The following is an 18,181-nucleotide window of genomic DNA, read 5'->3' on the forward strand; positions in this document are numbered from 1 at the left end:
ACACGCTGCGCATTGGTCTACTTCGCTTCAAGACGATCGTGACAGAAAAACCCACCAATCCAGGACCAAGCAGCGTGTCCAGGAGCAGGCAGCCTGGTCATGGGAGGAGATATTAGACGGGAAAGGGTCCTGGACCTGGGAGGAGATCCTGGCCGGGATGGATCGCCGGCCATGGAGTGAGACGGTGGAGAGGCGACGGAGAGAGGAGCAGCGGCGTCAGCAGGGTCAACGTCGGACAGGCGAGAGGCAACCCAAAAAAATTTTTAGGGGGGGGCACACGGCAGGGACGACGAGGGAGCAGGAGGTAGTGTTGCAGAGGATGGAGCATTTGGAGGCGATAAGGGAAAGGGTGAGAAATGAGGCACGGCGAGAGGAACTCGGTAGGCAGCTGAGGGAGCGGGGGGTTATGACGAAACCCAGTCCCGCTCCTCACACCAAGCAAGTGGTGTGCGTCACCAGTCCGGTCCGGCCCGTTCCTGCTTCCCGCACTAAGTGTAAGGTGCACGCCGCTAGCCCAGCCCGGCATGTTCCTGCCCCTCGCACCAAGCCTACGGTGTGCGTCGCCAGCCCGGCCCGGCCTGTTCCTGCCACTCGCACCAAGCCTACGGTGTGCGTCGCCAGCCCAGTCCGGCCTGTCCCTGCTCCACGCACCAAGCCTACGGTGTGCGTCGCCAGCCCAGCCCGACCTGTCCCTGCTCCACGCACCAAGCCTACGGTGTGCGTCGCCAGCCCAGTCCGGCCAGTTGCTGCTCCACGCACCAAGCCTATGGTGTGCGTCGCCAGCCCAGCCCGGCCTGTCCCTGCTCCACGCACCAAGCCTACGGTGTGCGTCGCCAGCCCAGTCCGGCCAGTTGCTGCTCCACGCACCAAGCCTATGGTGTGCGTCGCCAGCCCAGCCCGGCCTGTCCCTGCTCCACGCACCAAGCCTACGGGGTGCGTCGCCAGCCCAGCCCGGCCTGTCCCTGCTCCACGCACCAAGCCTACGGGGTGCGTCGCCAGCCCGGCCCGGCCTGTCCCTGCTCCACGCACCGAGCCTACGGTGTGCGTCGCCAGCCCAGTCCGGCCTGTTCCTGCTCCACGCACCGAGCCTACGGTGTGCGTCGCCAGCCCGGCCCGGCCTGTCCCTGCTCCACGCACCAAGCCTACGGGGTGCGTCGCCAGCCCGGCCCGGCCTGTCCCTGCTCCACGCACCAAGTCTACGGTGCGCGTCGCCAGCCCGGTCCGGCCTGTTCCTGCCACTCGCACCAAGTCTACGGTGCGCGTCGCCAGCCCGGCCCGGCCCGTTCCTGCCACTCGCACCAAGCCAGGGGTGCGAGTCGTCAGTCCGGCACAACCCGTGCCTGGGTCATCGGTGCCAATTCAGGTACCGCTCAACTGCTCCACTAAGGAGCTGAAGCCTACCGCTCCTGCTACGTCCAGTCCAGCTCCAGCCAGCGGGGCCAGACCGGACCAGGGGCGCTATGGGGGGTTTGTTGGAGGGTGGTGGGCAAGCCCGGAGCCAGAACCGCCGCCGAGGAGGAATGCCCACCCAGCCCTCCCCTGTTTTGCGCGTATTTACACGCGGTCGCAGTCCGCGCCTTTAGGGGGGGGTACTGTCACACCCTGGCTCTGGGACTCTATATGTTGAGCCAGGGTGTGTTCATTCTATGTGTTCTGTTTCTATGTTGGGTGTTTCTAGTTCGTCATTTTCTATGTTTGACTGAGTGACTCCCAATCAGAGGCAACGAGTGTCAGCTGTGTGCTGGTTGTCTCTGATTGGGAGCCATATTTAACTGTCTGTGTTTCACTTTGTGTTTGTGGGTTTTTGTTCCTTGTCGGTCTTTGTCACCGTGGACTTCACGAGTCGTTTATTGTTTTGTTTAGTGTGCTTATTATCACTGACGGTAATAAAGTCAATCATGTTCGCTCAACACGCTGCACATTGGTCTACTTCGCTTCAAGACGATCGTGACACACTGTATAGCCTCAAAACATGGTTAAAACTATAATTTTGATATCTTGGATGGTCAGTCCTTGCATCCATAGGTCTGTATATGAATTTGAGAGTGATTACATTTCTCCAGCCCCATCTTTCAGCTTTTTACGGAAACAGTGGCGGGGAAAACACTTTGTTATTGTTTCAACTGCTGATTGGCCCTTTAAGCTTAGCAGGTACACAAACAAGAAGGCTGATGAAGGGGATTTTGATACAGCCCGAGGAAGTTAATTTAAAAGCAATACAAAACATGTATTTATACTGAGAACGACCTAAAAACAGCAAAAAAGGCCAACAAAAATCATTTTCTGACATCTGGAAACAAGAACCAGTGATAAATTATATTTATCAGTGGGGGACCCACACATGTCAGATATGTATGTAATCACCTATTGAGCAGCACACCATAAATTAGCTAGTGCTCACCAAGGACCAGAGGCTGACATTGTTAGATATTTTGAGCTGGAAGTTGCGCTCCGCTGCCTCAGTCCCCAGGGATCCAGCTCTCTGATCTCTACCTGGATTAACTAGTCCCATGCATGCACAGCCATGAATGACCTAAAAACAGCAAAAAAGGCCAGCAGAAATCGTTTTCCGACATCTGGAAACAAGAACCGGTGATAAATTATATTTTTCAGTGAGGGACCCATACGTCAGATATGTACAGTACCGGTCAAAAGTTTGGACACACCTACTCATTCAAGGGGTTTTTCTTTATTTTTTTACTATTTTCTACATTGTAGAATAATAGTGAAGACATCAAAACTATGAAATAACACATATGGAATCATGTAGTAACCATACAAGTGTTAAACAAATCAAAATAAATGTTATATTTTAGATTCTTCAAAGTAGCCACCCTTTGCCTTGATGACAGCTTTGCACACTCTTGGCATTCTCTCACCCAGCTTCACCTGGAATGCTTGTCCAACAGTCTTGAAGGAGTTCCCACATATGCTGAGCACTTGTTGGCTGCTTTTCCTTCACTCTGCAGTCCAACTCATCCCAAACCATCTCAATTGGGTTGAGATCGGGTGATTGTGGAGGCCAGTTCAACTGATGCAGCACTCCATCACTCTCCTTCTTGGTCAAATAGCCCTTACACAGCCTGGAGGTGTGTTGGGTCATTGTCCTGTTGAAAAACAAATGATTGTCTCACTAAGGGCAAACCAGATGGGATGGCGTATCACTGCAGAATGCTGTGGTAGCCATGCTGGTTAAGTGTGCCTTGAATTCTAAATAAATCACAGGCAGTATCACCAGCATAACACCCCCACAACATCACACCTCCTCCTCCATGCTTCACGGTGGGAACCACACATGAGGAGATCATCCGTTCAGCTTCTCTGCATCTCACAAAGACACAGCGGTTGGAACCAAAAATCTCACATTTGGACTGATCAGACCAAGGGACAGATTTCCACCGGTCTAATGTCCATTGCTCGTGTTTCTTCTTCTTATTGTCTCTTCTTCTTATTGGTGTCCTTTAGTAGTGGTTTCTTTGCAGCAATTCGACCATGAAGGTCTTATTCACGCAGTCTCCTCTGAACAGATGTGTATGTTACTTGAACTCTGTGAAGCATTTAGTTGGGCTGCAATTTCTGAGGCTGGCAACTCTAATGAACTTATCCTCTGCAGCAGAGGTAACTCTGGGTCTTCCTTTCCTGTGGCAGTCCTCATGAGAGCCAGTTTCATCATAGCCCTTGATGGTTTTTGCGACTGCACTTTAAGAAACTTTCAAAGTTCTTGAGATTTTCCGGATTGACTGACCTTCATGTCTTAAAGTAATGATGGACTGTCGTTTCTCTTTGCTTATTTGAGCTGTTCTTGCCATAATATGGACTTGGTCTTTTACCAAATAGGGCTATCTTCTGTCATCCACCCCTACCTTGTCACAACACAACTGATTGGCTCAAATGCATTAAGAAGGAAAGAAATTCCACAAATTAACTTTTAACAAGGCACTCCAGTTAATTGAAATGCATTCCAGGTGACTACCTCATGAAGCTGGTTGAGAGAATGCCAAGAGTGTGCAAAGCTGTCATCAAGGCAAAGGGTGGCTACTTTGAAGAATCTCAAATATAACATATTTTGTTCATTTGTTTAACACTTTTATGGTTACTACATGATTCCATATGTGTTATTTCATAGTTTTGATGTCTTCACTATTATTCTACAATGTAGAAAATAGCAAAAAATAAAGACAAACCCTTGAATGAGTAGGTGTGTCCAAACTTTTGACTAGTACTGTATGTAATCACCTATTGAGCAGCACACCATAAACTAACTAGTGCTCAACAAGGACCAGAGGCTGACATTGTTCGATATTTGGAGCTGGAAGTTGCGCTCCACTGCCTCAGGCTGTGTCTAGACTTGACAGTTCATGCAGCTTTAGTATTCTGATCATAGAGTTCTGATCATGGAATTCCGAATGCGTCATGTGTCTACACCGTGTCTACCGTGTCCACCCTGTGTCCGGATTCCCTTTTCCTGCGCTATATTCAAATGCCAGTATGCATTCTACAAACGGTGGAATTGGCAAAATAATAATAACACAACAACAACTGATGGCAGTAGCTAACTACTGTAGCTAACTAGCCAGCTAACGTCTGTAGCTAGCCAGCAAGCTAGTAAGCAATGCTAAAGGGATTGCAAACAGGTTAGCGTAACTCTAGCCCCCCCCAAAAAATATATTCTAAATATTAGCTAGCTGGCTAGCATTTATGGGGCCAGCAAACACGTTCCTCACACGCTAGAAACGTATTTTCTCCAATGTTATAATGAAAAGGTGCCTCTATGACCCAAAACACACGTTTCTGGAGACTTGTGGGAGGAGTGCTGATGACGTCGCCCACTGTAGGCGCTTTCGGTAGTCTGATTGTGTCCAGACTGAGGAGAAATCTGCACACAATGCATCCCTGACCACCTCCTGAAGTGGTCAGTCAGATCTGAACACAATATGACCACAAAGCGACTTTTGTGCATCTAGACCCGTCTTTTCAATGTGATCTTCATATTCTGATAGCAGAAGTCGCATTTAACTGTCAAGTGTAGACACAACCTCAGTCCCCAGGGATCCAGTGCTCTGACCACTGCCTGGATTAACTGGTCCCATGCATGCACAGCCATACTGGTAATTCCTGTTTTCAACACCAAGCCCCATCATGGGAACTCAGACCAATGTTGTGCTGGATGCTGAACTGCAGTGAGGGAGGGACACTTTGTTTCCCAGAAATTGTTGTTGTTGTCTCTGCCAATGACAGCTGCATCAGAGAGGCCTGCTGGTTGATGTGTTGGATTAGGATTTGGCTTGGGACCTGCAGCCCGCCGGGCCGGGCCAGGCTGGGCCGGCACTGTGGCAGTAAGTGGGTGTCTGATGAGGCCCTAGAGAGCTTGGCGAACAGAGAGCCATATCTGTTCCGTGCTGCAGAGCTTTCTAAGAACCTTTGTTTCTTGTGGCCTGACAAGGAAGTCAACCACTCATGGGACTCTGGTCTATAGTCTTACTCTGCCAATATCACTGTGTCTGTGCTAAATGCTGCTTTCTTTGTGTTGAGTTGACCTCCCTCTCCCAAATCAGTAATCTAACCCTGTAATAGTTGTATGTAGCATTGTATACCCACCCTGTAGTTAGTACATGCTTATATAATTGCCATGTAAATATCACCAAAAACATTCTAATTTCATGTTTCCCATTCTTTAGTTTCCCTCAATTTCATGTAAAATGTCAACTTTGAATGAAATACAACAAACCAGCTCTTCCATAAAAGACCAACATAAACATACAAACAAGCATGCAGAAACAAGCAACTTTAAACATGGCAGCTGGTATGTACCAATTCCAAACATCCCCACACCGTCCCATCCCAAGCCCCACGAGGGTTCACGTGAGGAAAAGGTAGCCTCCAGAGCAGTCTGCACTCTTTGCCATGTGACATTCTATAATTCAGAGTTAGCAGAGAAACACAATGGCCTTATCCATTCACATCACAAGTGAAAGTGCTCATTGGGGACCAGGGTTGAGCCAGAGGTCAAGTTTGTAGCATCAGCACAAAGACAAACAGCCTGTCCCTCCCTCCCTAACACTGAACACTAAGCCTGCCCAGGCCTCTTTCAAGTTCACATTCACACCCAGACTAGTGAAACAGATCAGGGATCCCCACGCTACAGTCTATCCCTGCAGAGGTTAGAAAGAACAGATTGAACTTAAATGGGTAAAGGTTAAACAGTTTTACACTCTGAGTCCGAACTCCCCCTCCATAGCCCTCTATTCCCCCAGCTCAAGGCATACTCTTTTGGCTGCAGAATCTGGAGACAAGGGGATGACTCTTGGTACTTCCTCCCTGATTAGGATAGCTGACTACCAGATGGCAGGATAACTTTCCCAGGCAGAATGGCTTAGCATAAAGAGCATACAGGATTAAAAGTGTCAAGACTTTCAGAGACATAAACTAAAGCTACCATGGGATTTGCTCTTTGACATTTTTTCCCTTCTCTGTAGTTATGAGAAAAAATGGATTTCCTTGCTTTCAACATTACAGCTGCCATTCCACCACTATTGCTAATAGACCCCTTTCTGTGTTTGTAAACGAGAGCGATGCGTGCCATGTTGGTGGCAGAACACGGGAGTTCTCATAGAGTGCCATTTACATGTTGCTTATGAGTGCATTTCACACTACTGTTGGATTATAATTGTAATTTAAGGCTCGTATGAATGTCCTGCTTAACATGTTCGTGTCATCATCACAAATCAACTGCATTATACTTAAAAACAACTTCAACTTCAACCAGTAAAATGGCTCTTTGGCTCACTTTTGCTACAGTCTATGTCAATGACCGTTAGCCTTCTAGCTAACAATTGCTGCATCCAAAATAGGTATTTTGCTAAAATGACAACCAAATATAATCTTAGCGACTGTTCAAGCAATAATCAAAACAACATTGTAAGCTTATAAGAACCCCAAAAAGTTGTTATTTATTTAAAAGTAATAACTACATAAATGTAGGCTATGTTAAATGGGGGCAGATGGGATGGCGGTCTTTCTGCATCCTTGATTCGCGCACATCTGTGCCTGACGTCAGTGTGTTGTATACTAAAAACCATCTATATTACCATCACTAGGCCTCCCAGCAAACCTACTGCTATTACCATGTCTCACGCTGCTCCTAATTCTACAACAATAACAACTACAGATATATCACATAACAACCCACATCAAAAATACTACAGTTTACTATAGAATACTACAGTACTTAATCTAGAATTCTGTAGTAAACTGTAGTATAGTGTAGAATACTATCCTACACACTGTAGTATCCCTCGTTCATGTGTAGTACAATCCTTAGTATATAATTTTGTAGTAAATACTACAGTATTATCCCAAAATAAACACTGTAGTAAATACTACAGAGATGTCTGCAAAAACACTACAGTCTGCAAAAACATGTAAAAAATTTAACTGTAGTAAATACTACAGTATTTAATTTGCATATACCCTGCCCATTCCCCTCCCCCATATCCCAGTTTGTGCCACACGTAAGTGAGAAACTTACATGCCAAGTATAGACAATATTTTGTGTTCCCTATGGTTATAGAAAAGAGCAGAAGCTCTGAACTCTCTGATCATAACCCTGTCCTACCTACACGTTATGGAACATTTGCTCTTTTAGTATTTCTCCAATAGGAGAAAGCCCCCCACTTCTATGTCAAAGATAATAAAACAAAAACACTTAAATACTAAAGTAATGTCCCAAAAAACACTACAGTAAATACTACAGTATATTACAGTCTGCAAAAACACTACAGTAAATACTACAGTATTCACTATAGGGTTTTTGCGGACTACAGTGAATACTACAGTAAAGTCGGTAAAAACACTAACCATATAGTAGTATACACTATAGTATTTTTTCATGTGGGAACAGTAATACTTTCTGGCAGCTTCCGTAAACACCTACGGTGGTATGTTGACAGTAGCTTCCAGCAGTGAGAGTGGTGTGGTCTGTCTGAGGTTAGGTTAAAAGGAATGACTGTTCCATGATTAACATGGAGGACTCCCTCACTGACCACAGCTTCCTCTGAGAAGTGACTGTGTGAGTCAGTGTAAAGCCTCGAGTCAACAAGCTCTGTAACCACTGGGCCTATTAGTCACCCAGCAACAAAGGTGGGCCGATATGAGGAAAACAGTTACTGTCTGCAGTAAGATAAATATATCACCATCACTCACTTATTGGTAATTATGGCCGTAACATCGCTCCAATACATTAGAGCAGTGTTTCCCAACTCCAGTCCCCAACAGCACACATTTTTGTTGTAGCCCCGGACAAACATACTGATTTAATTAATTGAGGGGCTTGATGATTAGTTAAAAATGTGTAGTGTTGGGGTTATTTGAGGACTGGAGTTGGGAAACAATGCGTTGAATGAGTAAGCTGCCACAAGTGAAACAGCTCTGCATGGATCCCAGCAAGGTACCCATTGTGTTTTTGTAGTAAATTATAGTAAAGATTTGGCTTTGAATGCAATACCTGCTCCAACAATGCTACCTGCAGGTAGCACATACATTTCTATTAGTCCAGTTAAGCTAGCACATGTGGAGAGATTGTTATTTGGGATGTCCTGCAGTAGGATCCAGGTCTCTCCTCCTCCTCCCTCCATGTGTGATTATGTAACCATGGAGCACAAAGAGAAATCACCTTTGGAGAGATGAGTGCATGCTGCACACACATCCTGCTCTGCTCTGCCCCTGGCCTGGCCCGTTTCCTGTGGAGGCCTGATGTCAGAGAGGGAGAGAGGAAGGACCCAGGGGAGGCAGTGAATGTGTCCTCCATGCCGCTCTGTATCACCGATCCAGCTGGGCCTGGAGAGGAACGGTTTACGGCTGGCCCTGACCCTGATAAAACGGGCTGACAGACTGGCTGTGACCACCAGGATCTCATGCTGGCAGGGAAGGAAGTTTCACTACTTAAGCTGAGCAAAGCCCCCCACAGGAAATATTGTGTTACGCTGAACCTCTGTCAGGTCCCACTGCAGGGGTGACAGACGGGACGGACAGCGGACGGTATGAAGGCAGAATGGATTATTTATTTGGCGGCTGCGTAAGTGTGGCCCAGAGACCTGGCAATCACTAGCCTGTCGTTAGACCTAGCCAGACCCTGGGATGTCCGCACAGTTCACTATAGGTGGAGGGTCAGAATGAAGGGGAGTAGGGTGGGAGAGAGTATAGTTGAAGTGAGGTGGAGTAGGGTATGAGTGTGGAGGAGTGTGGTGGAAATGGAGGGGAGTATGGTGGAGGCTGGGAGCGTTGCGAAGTAGAGTGGGACTGTAGGGGAGTAGAGTGGGAGTGTAGGGGAGTAGAGTGGGAGTGTAGGGGAGTAGAGTGGGAGTGTAGGGGAGTAGAGTGGGAGTGTAGGGGAGTAGAGTGGGAGTGTAGGGGAGTAGAGTAGGAGTGTGGGTGAGTAGAGTGGGAGTGTAGGGGAGTAGAGTGGGAGTGTAGGGGAGTAGAGTGGGAGAGAGTATAGTTGAAGTGAGGTGGAGTAGGGTATGAGTGTGGAGGAGTGTGGTGGAAATGGAGGGGAGTATGGTGGAGGCTGGGAGCGTTGGGAAGTAGAGTGGGACTGTAGGGGAGTAGAGTGGGAGTGTAGGGGAGTAGAGTGGGAGTGTAAGGGAGTAGAGTGGGAGTGTAGGGGAGTAGTGTGGGAGTGTAGGGGAGTAGAGTGGGAGTGTAGGGGAGTAGAGTGGGAGTGTAGGGGAGTAGAGTAGGAGTGTGGGTGAGTAGAGTGGGAGTGTAGGGGAGTAGAGTGGGAGTGTAGGAGAGTGGGAGTGTAGGGGAGTAGAGTGGGAGAGAGTATAGTTGAAGTGAGGTGGAGTAGGGTATGAGTGTGGAGGAGTGTGGTGGAAATGGAGGGGAGTATGGTGGAGGCTGGGAGCGTTGGGAAGTAGAGTGGGACTGTAGGGGAGTAGAGTGGGAGTGTAGGGGAGTAGAGTGGGAGTGTAGGGGAGTAGAGTGGGAGTGTAGGGGAGTAGTGTGGGAGTGTAGGGGAGTAGAGTGGGAGTGTAGGGGAGTAGAGTGGGAGTGTAGGGGAGTAGAGTAGGAGTGTGAGTGAGTAGAGTGGGAGTGTAGGGGAGTAGAGTGGGAGGGTAGGGGAGTAGAGTGGGAGTGTAGGGGAGTAGAGTAGGAGTGTGGGTGAGTAGAGTGGGAGTGTAGGGGAGTAGAGTGGGAGTGTAGGGGAGTAGAGTGGGAGTGTAGGGGAGTAGAGTAGGAGTGTGGGTGAGTAGAGTGGGAGTGTAGGGGAGTAGAGTGGGAGTGTAGGGGAGTAGAGTGGGAGTGTAGGGGAGTAGTGTGGGAGTGTAGGGGAGTAGAGTGGGAGTGTTGTGTAGGGTCAGGGGGGACACAGTAAGTTCTCATGATCCCAGACCCTGCTAACAGTAGGACAACAGTATCATATGTTTTGTCCATCCCAACATGTTTTAGGACTGGACTGTCACTCATAAATGTGCTAGATACATTCAGCAGGATTATTCACTTTGCAGTTTATCCACAATAATAACATCATCCTCCTCTGCTGGAGAGCTGGAGGCCCTTTACAGTGGGACCTCGCTAGCGTGACCATGAAATAACATATTTTAATAAACATCTGATCCTACAGGATTGCCTTTTACATTTTTCCACGTTTGGGTTTGGTAAAATTACATTTGAAGTGTCTCACTCTCTGGGAATTTCTGCCTGTGTGAGTCAAGTCAACTTCAAATGCCAAGCAGAGTCTGACAGACAATGAGTAATCGAATGGATATAACAGCCTTCCCATATAGTGTTAAAGTGAATGAAGTGCAGGCCGAATTATGACTAAAGGAGGTCCATTATGACTAATATGGCATCATCATTTTGCTTAGACAGCGGCAGCCACAAACCCAAACATGGCACCAAGTGACAGGACTACCGGTCAGTGACACCTGCTGGCAGGGCAATTCCTAAGGAACTGTCCATCCGCTGCAGTGAAGACTTCAGCATTCCACCTGCTGTTGATAGCCAGTCAACAAAGGTGGAAACAGTGACAAACCCTGATGCAGAATGTTATGGGCATGGTTACGGTAAAACATGTAATCTGCAAACATCATGAACACACTTTCTTTCCCGTTTGATGAATAATCTAAAAGGCCTGTGTTTTGCATCTGACTACTCTACACAGGCCTTCTGTAAATTGAGTTAAGTGCAGCAAAAGTCTACACCTGTTTTACTGGAATGTCTTACAGACCGTCCCGATATTCCCAAGTGTTGACAAATCACTTCAGGAAATACAGTATACAGTATGTTTTCCCCATCTGCTGCTGACACAGTGCACACAGGGTGATTTCATTACCCCGGGAGGCCAACTGGCAGGTCTGGAGAGCAGGCCTTCTGGACTCCCAAACCGCTCCACGTCAGCCAGGCAGGCGACTCCTCATGCCCTTATCACTGCCGGCCAACTTGGCCCACCTTAAGCCCAGCTCTGCTTGAAGCCGCTACAAAATGCCCCCGTTGTCTGTGCACAACCCAACAGGCAATAGAGGCCAAGTCAATAACAAGGTGCTATTGGCATAACCACCCAAATCTGTTTCCCAGACATACCTCACACCTTCCCTCTTAGGGAGAACAGGAAAGGCCTGGACAGGCTGGAGGCAGGAGAGGCAGGGGCAGAGGCAGGGGTCAGGGGATGTTGTGCCCTTTCTCCAAGCCAAGAGAGGAGAGGGGGTAAAACCTGCAGGACGTTCTAATCTTTGCAGAGGCGGCTCCCCTGACTCGTTAATTTGGGCTTGGCACCACTCTGCACTCTATCAGTGACCTCACATTGCTCCTAAACCTCTGGCCACAGCACAACCAAAACCTGATATCTAAGACAAAGACCCAGGTCCACTGATGATCCAGGGGTAAATTGTTCCACCTCTGGCTTTCAACAGAGCCCGAACAGAGAATGTTGCTCACTAGAACTGGACCATCAGAATAAATCACATAAACATCTTCTGAGAAACAGCTCTCTACTAGCCTAAAAATACAGACACATGTGAACCTCCCACATGAAAAAATACTATAGTATACTATGGCATAAATACTATAGTATTCACTGTAGTGTTTTTTCAGACTAACGTGAGCAAAAACACTACAGTGAATACTGTAGTATTTACTGTAGTATACAGTTAACTATAGTATAAATACTCTAGTAAAAGAAAACTATAGTATATACTATAGTAATTAATGTAGTGTTTTTGCAGATTGTAGTATACTGTAGTATTTACTTTAGTGTTTTTGTGGACTGTAGTATACTGTAGTATTTACTATAGTGTTTTTGCGGACATTACTGTAGTATTTACCAGAGTGTTTTTTTAGCGGATAATACTGTAGCATTTACTATAGTATTCTACAGTATACTGCAACATTCTATAGTAAGTACTACACATGATCGAGGGATAATACAGTGTGTAGTATAGTACTCTACAGTATACTACAGTTTACTATAGAATTATATAGTAAGTACTGTAGTATTCTATAGTAAACTGTAATATTTTTTCATGTGGGCTGCCACTCTCTGAGTGGGCTATATGAATAATTTTTTCCAAATGTCCACACACACTGTTTTCTATACTTCTCATAGTTTGGCCTGTTTCTGGCTTCAAATCCCCTTTTTTCTGAATGGCTGGGTTTGCCAGCGCGTCCACAAGCTTTCATTTGAGAGGTTGGGGCAGGCTCTGGGCAGCCTTGTGTTGTGGAATAGGAAATGGCTCATCTTCAGATTAACAGCACCTGCTGAGATGTGTTAGTCAGCTCCATTAGAGACAAGAGACATCAAGCTGCTCATCACCAGGTTGTGTGTGACTCAGTAATGGTGTCTGCCTCTTGTAATGTCAAATGTGCAGTTTTGCTCTCTTATTTGCCCCAGATCTGTGACTCAGGCTGCAAATATGTCCACTAAATCAATATCAAAGCAAACATATGCATAGCAACTGTGCACTTCTGACACACGCCTTGTATTGATTACAAACTAAAGATATTTCATGACTAAGAAACAATGCAAGTGAAAAAAGAGAAAAACTGTTTTAGGAAAACATCTGCCAAAACATTTACTTGGGTTACTTCTAGCTACTACAGGCATCAGATGGGTTTTGCCAGAGTAATTCCATAACACAAACAGAAATATGATGTGACATAACTACGTAAAAGGCACTCGCTATTAGAACATACTGGACCATAAACGTAAACCCAGATGACACTTTGGCTGAAAATGAAGGGTGACCTCAGTGCTCAAACTAATTATGGCACTTTATACAACTGCATGAGGATTAGAAAACCATTGGGCTGTCATCCAAGGCAGAGAAGCATTTGACAAGATAAACCTATCCCATTCATAGCAAAAAAAGCGGCCTGAGCAGTCATGGACACAAACAAGCAACACCTTTCAACACCCTCAGTCCGAAATACAGTTCAAACCATAACATAACCTTAATCAGAAGATTTGGCAGTGACCTCCAGGCTTAAAAATGTACTTAAGCAAGGAAAAAACAAAATATTGTTGGCAGTATCATTTCCAGAGTAATTGCGACAAAAATAGACTGCTGTCGAAGCCAAAAGTCTGATGCCATTCTCTGGTTTGATTAATGTTTTTCTGAGAGTAGCTGAATGTGCTGTGAGAGGGCCTAGTCTGACCAGTTGTCACACGATGTGCATCGGTAGTCAATGTTAGTCCAGTCCAATGAGTCATAGAACAAATTAAATGTTTTATAGTGTTACACAAACCCAAAGAAAATACATTATTCATTCAAATCAGATTTCTATATTCATAGCAAATGGCAAGTGTTACTGTGACTTTCCTATCTGGCCAATCAGATTTGTTTTCTTTCATTCTACATGTTGAACTTCATGGTTTTTCAGCCATGGCTTCTTAACCCCCTGTGGAGTTAATATGGAGCAGCTCTTTTAAATGGTGAAGAAGGAAAGACATGCTAGGTTGTTTAGCTCTGGTTTTACACAGCATTAAGCATTAAGTATTAAACATTTAACATATGGACCCTCTCATCTGCTTTGATTCAACCAAATAACAAACACAAATCATAATGCAAACCAGAATAAAAAACGTATGTTTGCCGTATGTTGTACATACACATCATAGAGAATATCATTGCACTTGCTTCTCATGACAGCATGTATTACATTGTCTATGTGACTGCTGTTGTAGTGTAACTAATAATGGTGGTGGGTACAGTACATTGCCTTTCTACTCCCTCTACTTACTCCTGTCAGAATAAGGCTGATTTTGATTAGATGAGAAAAAATAATTATGTCTTCTTACTGTATAAATGAGGGGCTTAGAGGCAATAATAATTTTTATATGAGCAACGTTTATCAGAATAAACCGCAGAATCTACACTTGAGTCCAAGTTTGACTGTGAGACAAATTCCATGTTCAAATGAAGATGTATATCATTGTGCCATGACACCGGGCCAAAAACATTTCAGAACGCCTCGGGGTTGCCATGCCCACTGCCATCATAGATCAAAATAAATGGCATCGGAGGTTTAAATCCTCTTCTGAACAACGATAATGTAAAAGAAATCTCAGATGTCAGTGATCTAGAACGTCAGACCCACTTCAAAGGCCCACTGTACGCTTGGAATAGAAACCAACACACACACACACACACACACACATACACACACACACACACACACACACACACACACACACACATACACACACACACACACACACACACACACACACGGACACACACAAACATACATGCATATTGACGCCACACACACACACACATATTCCTTCACATTCCTTCACACTCTTTACACACGCTGCTGCTACTCTCTGTTTATTATCTATGCATAGTCCCTTTACCCCTACCTACATGTACATATTACCTCAATTACCTCGACTACACCGTACCCCTGCACATTGACTCAGTACCGGTCCCCCTTGTACAGTATACAGTGAGGGAAAAAAGTATGATTTTGTACGTTTGCCCACTGACAAAGAAATTATCAGTCTATAATTTTAATGGTAGGTTTATTTGAACAGTGAGAGACAGAATAACAACAAAAAAATCCAGAAAAACGCATGTCAAAAATGTTATAAATTGATTTGCATTTTAATGAGGGAAATAAGTATTTGACCCCCTCTCAATCAGAAAGATTTCTGGCTCCCAGGTGTCTTTTATACAGGTAACGAGCTGAGATTAGGAGCACACTCTTAAAGGGAGTGCTCCTAATCTCAGTTTGTTACCTGTATAAAATACACCTGTCCACAGAAGCAATCAATTAATCAGATTCCAAACTCTCCACCATGGCCAAGACCAAAGAGCTCTCCAAGGATGTAAGGGACAAGATTGTAGACCTACCCAAGGCTTGAATGGGTTACAAGACCATCGCCAAGCAGCTTGGTGAGAAGGTGACAACAGTTGGTGCGATTATTCGCAAATGGAAGAAACACAAAAGAACTGTCAATCTCCCTCGGCCTAGGGCTCCATGCAAGATCTCACCTCGTGGAGTTGCAATGATCATGAGAACGGTGAGGAATCAGCTCAGAACTACACGGGAGGATCTTGTCAATGATCTCAAGGCAGTTGGGACCATAGTCACCAAGAGAACAATTGGTAACACACTACGCGGTGAATGACTGAAATCCTGCAGCGCCCGCAAGGTCCCCCTGCTCAAGAAAGCACATATACAGGCCCGTCTGAAGTTTGCCAATGAACATCTGAATGATTCAGAGGAGAACTGGGTGAAAGTGTTGTGGTCAGATGAGACCAAAATCGAGCTCTTTGGCATCAACTCAACTCGCTGTGTTTGGAGGAGGAGGAATGCTGCCTATGACCCCAAGAACACCATCCCCACCGTCAAACATGGAGGTGGAAGCATTATGCTTTTGGAGTGTTTTTCTGCTAAGGGAACAGGACAACTTCACTGCATCAAAGGGACGATGGACGGGGCCATGTACCGTCAAATCTTGGGTGAGAACCTCCTTCCCTCAGCCAGGGCATTGAAAATGGGTCGTGGATGGGTATTCCAGCATGACAGTGACCCAAAACACACGGCCAAGGCAACAAAGGAGTGGCTCAAGAAGAAGCACATTAAGGTCCTGGAGTGGCCTAGCCAGTCTCCAGACCTTAATCCCATAGAAAATCTGTGGAGGGAGCTGAAGGTTCGAGTTGCCAAACGTCAGCCTCGAAACCTTAATGACTTGGAGAAGATCTGCAAAGAGGAGTGGGACAAAATCTCTCCTGAGATGTGTGCAAACCTGGTGGCCAACTACAAGAAACGTCTGACCTCTGTGATTGCCAACAAGGGTTTTGCCACCAAGTACTAAGTCATGTTTTGCAGAGGGGTCAAATACTTATTTCCCTTATTAAAATGCAAATCAATTTATAACATTTTTGACATGTCTTTGTCAGTAGGCAAACGTACAAAATCAGCAGGGGATCAAATACTTTTTTCCCTCACTGTATATCCTCGTTATTGGTATTGTTATTTTTATTGTGTTACTATTTTTCCTTTAGTTTATTTAGCTCATTTTTATTACTTACTTTTTTTAAACTCTGCATTGTTGGTTAAGGGCTCATGAAGTTACCATTTCATGGTAAGGTCTACTACACCTGTTGCATTCGGCACATGTGACAAATAAAATAACATTTGATTTGATTTAAAATGATTATTTGGCTGTCCCCATAGGAGAATCCATTGAACAACCTTTTTTGGTTCCAGGTAGAACCCTTTTGAGTTCCAGGTAGAACCCTTTTGAGCTCTCTAGAAAGGGTTCTACATGGAATCCAAAAGAGTTCTACCTGGAACCAAAAAGGGTTCCACCTGGAACCAAAAAGGGTTCCACCTGGAACCCAAAAGGGTTCTCCTATGGGGACAGCCGAAGAACCCTTTTGGAATCATTTTTTCTAAGAGTGTAGCTTGTGTTGGGAAAACACATTGTTCCTCCAGCTAAACAGAGATAAATTAGGTCAGTGTGTAAAGGTCAGTGAGTAACCATCTATAAATGTCTAAATACTCCATCAGGAAGAAGGTACAGTGCAATGGTGGACTTACACAGGCTGGAGAGGCTGTCTGGTGGTATCAGGTCTGGGGGTCTGGGCCCTAGGGCTGGGGTTGTCTATGGCCTGCCTCTCCGTGGGTCTCCACCTGGGCTGTTCCCTCTGGAAGGGGTTGGTGCCTGGCTGGATGCGCCTCAGGGACCCTCCGGTGTGGATGTACACCTGCTCTGGGGCCGCCTCCTCGCAGTGGGCCCCCTGGAATCCAGAGCGGCACACACATGTGTGGGGCCTGCTGCAGGAGCCGCGGTTCTGGCAGGGGGGCTGGCAGTCGGCTGCAGGGGGCAGAGAGAGACGGAGGGAGATCTTTAACGGTGTCATGTTAGAACATGTGGCCTTTCACATAAAAGAGCATCTCAGTACATGGCCTACATTATCTCAGCACAGGCCATCTTTACTTTAAGTGATTCAATCAAGGGCTGATTAGTTGTGTGTCCCTGCCGTTGCTTTTACTCTGGTTTCCTTATAGTGCAGAGCCTGGAGTGTTATGTTCAATTTCACCTGAGCCCATAACAGCCCTGTTTAGTCTAAATGTATGTGATCTCTTACATTTAACCCTTATCCCATTTCTCGCTAAGGTAAGAGTCACTTCAGCTCCTTGGCTGTGCTTAATGCTGCTGGTGCTCCAATGCTCAGCAGTTTTCCTAGAAATACCTTTCGTCACTGATTCCAAACCCAATGTGTGTCGTTACAGTTATAAAGACAAACAGTTTAAAAAGGTAATTAAAAGAGCACATAAAACAATTCTGAATGGGAAACTAGATTCCACAGGCCGGCTTGGAGCCTACCTGGAATCTGTCTGTAAATGCCTCACACTTCATGTATGGCATGGCTTGTGCAAATATTTCTGTATTTGAAAAAATAAACCATATCTGAGGGGACGTGTTTTTCTTGTCTGGTCAAAGATTAATGTATAAACAATATTTATCAATTGTCTGCAAATACAGTGAGCGTTGAGGTAATTTCATGGTCATGGCAAAACAATCTGCACACTTCCAAACCTGGGCCCTCCCTGCACCTCACTCTGGCTACTTGAACACTATTCTAAGACCTGTGGCATGCGATTTAAAGCAAACAACCTCTCCATCTTGTGACACAATTGTATGTACTGGATTGCGCTGCAGAATTTA

The 18,181-nt window shown here is 45.8% G+C and overlaps 1 protein-coding gene across 1 annotated transcript in view; it reads right to left on the reverse strand.

Annotated features, from left to right (window-relative positions):
• Positions 1-18,181, reverse strand: part of LOC311146064 (latent-transforming growth factor beta-binding protein 2-like) — a 149,672-nt gene that overhangs the window by 110,663 nt on the left and 20,828 nt on the right. Inside the window, exon 3 of the mRNA XM_084182527.1 lies at positions 17,050-17,326. Coding sequence (XP_084038653.1) covers positions 17,050-17,326 — 277 coding nt within the window. The remainder of the gene's footprint in view (positions 1-17,049; positions 17,327-18,181) is intronic.

Source organism: Coregonus lavaretus (assembly GCF_964263955.1).
Source record: "Coregonus lavaretus genome assembly, chromosome: 18".
Classification (NCBI taxonomy): Eukaryota; Metazoa; Chordata; class Actinopteri; order Salmoniformes; family Salmonidae; genus Coregonus; species Coregonus lavaretus.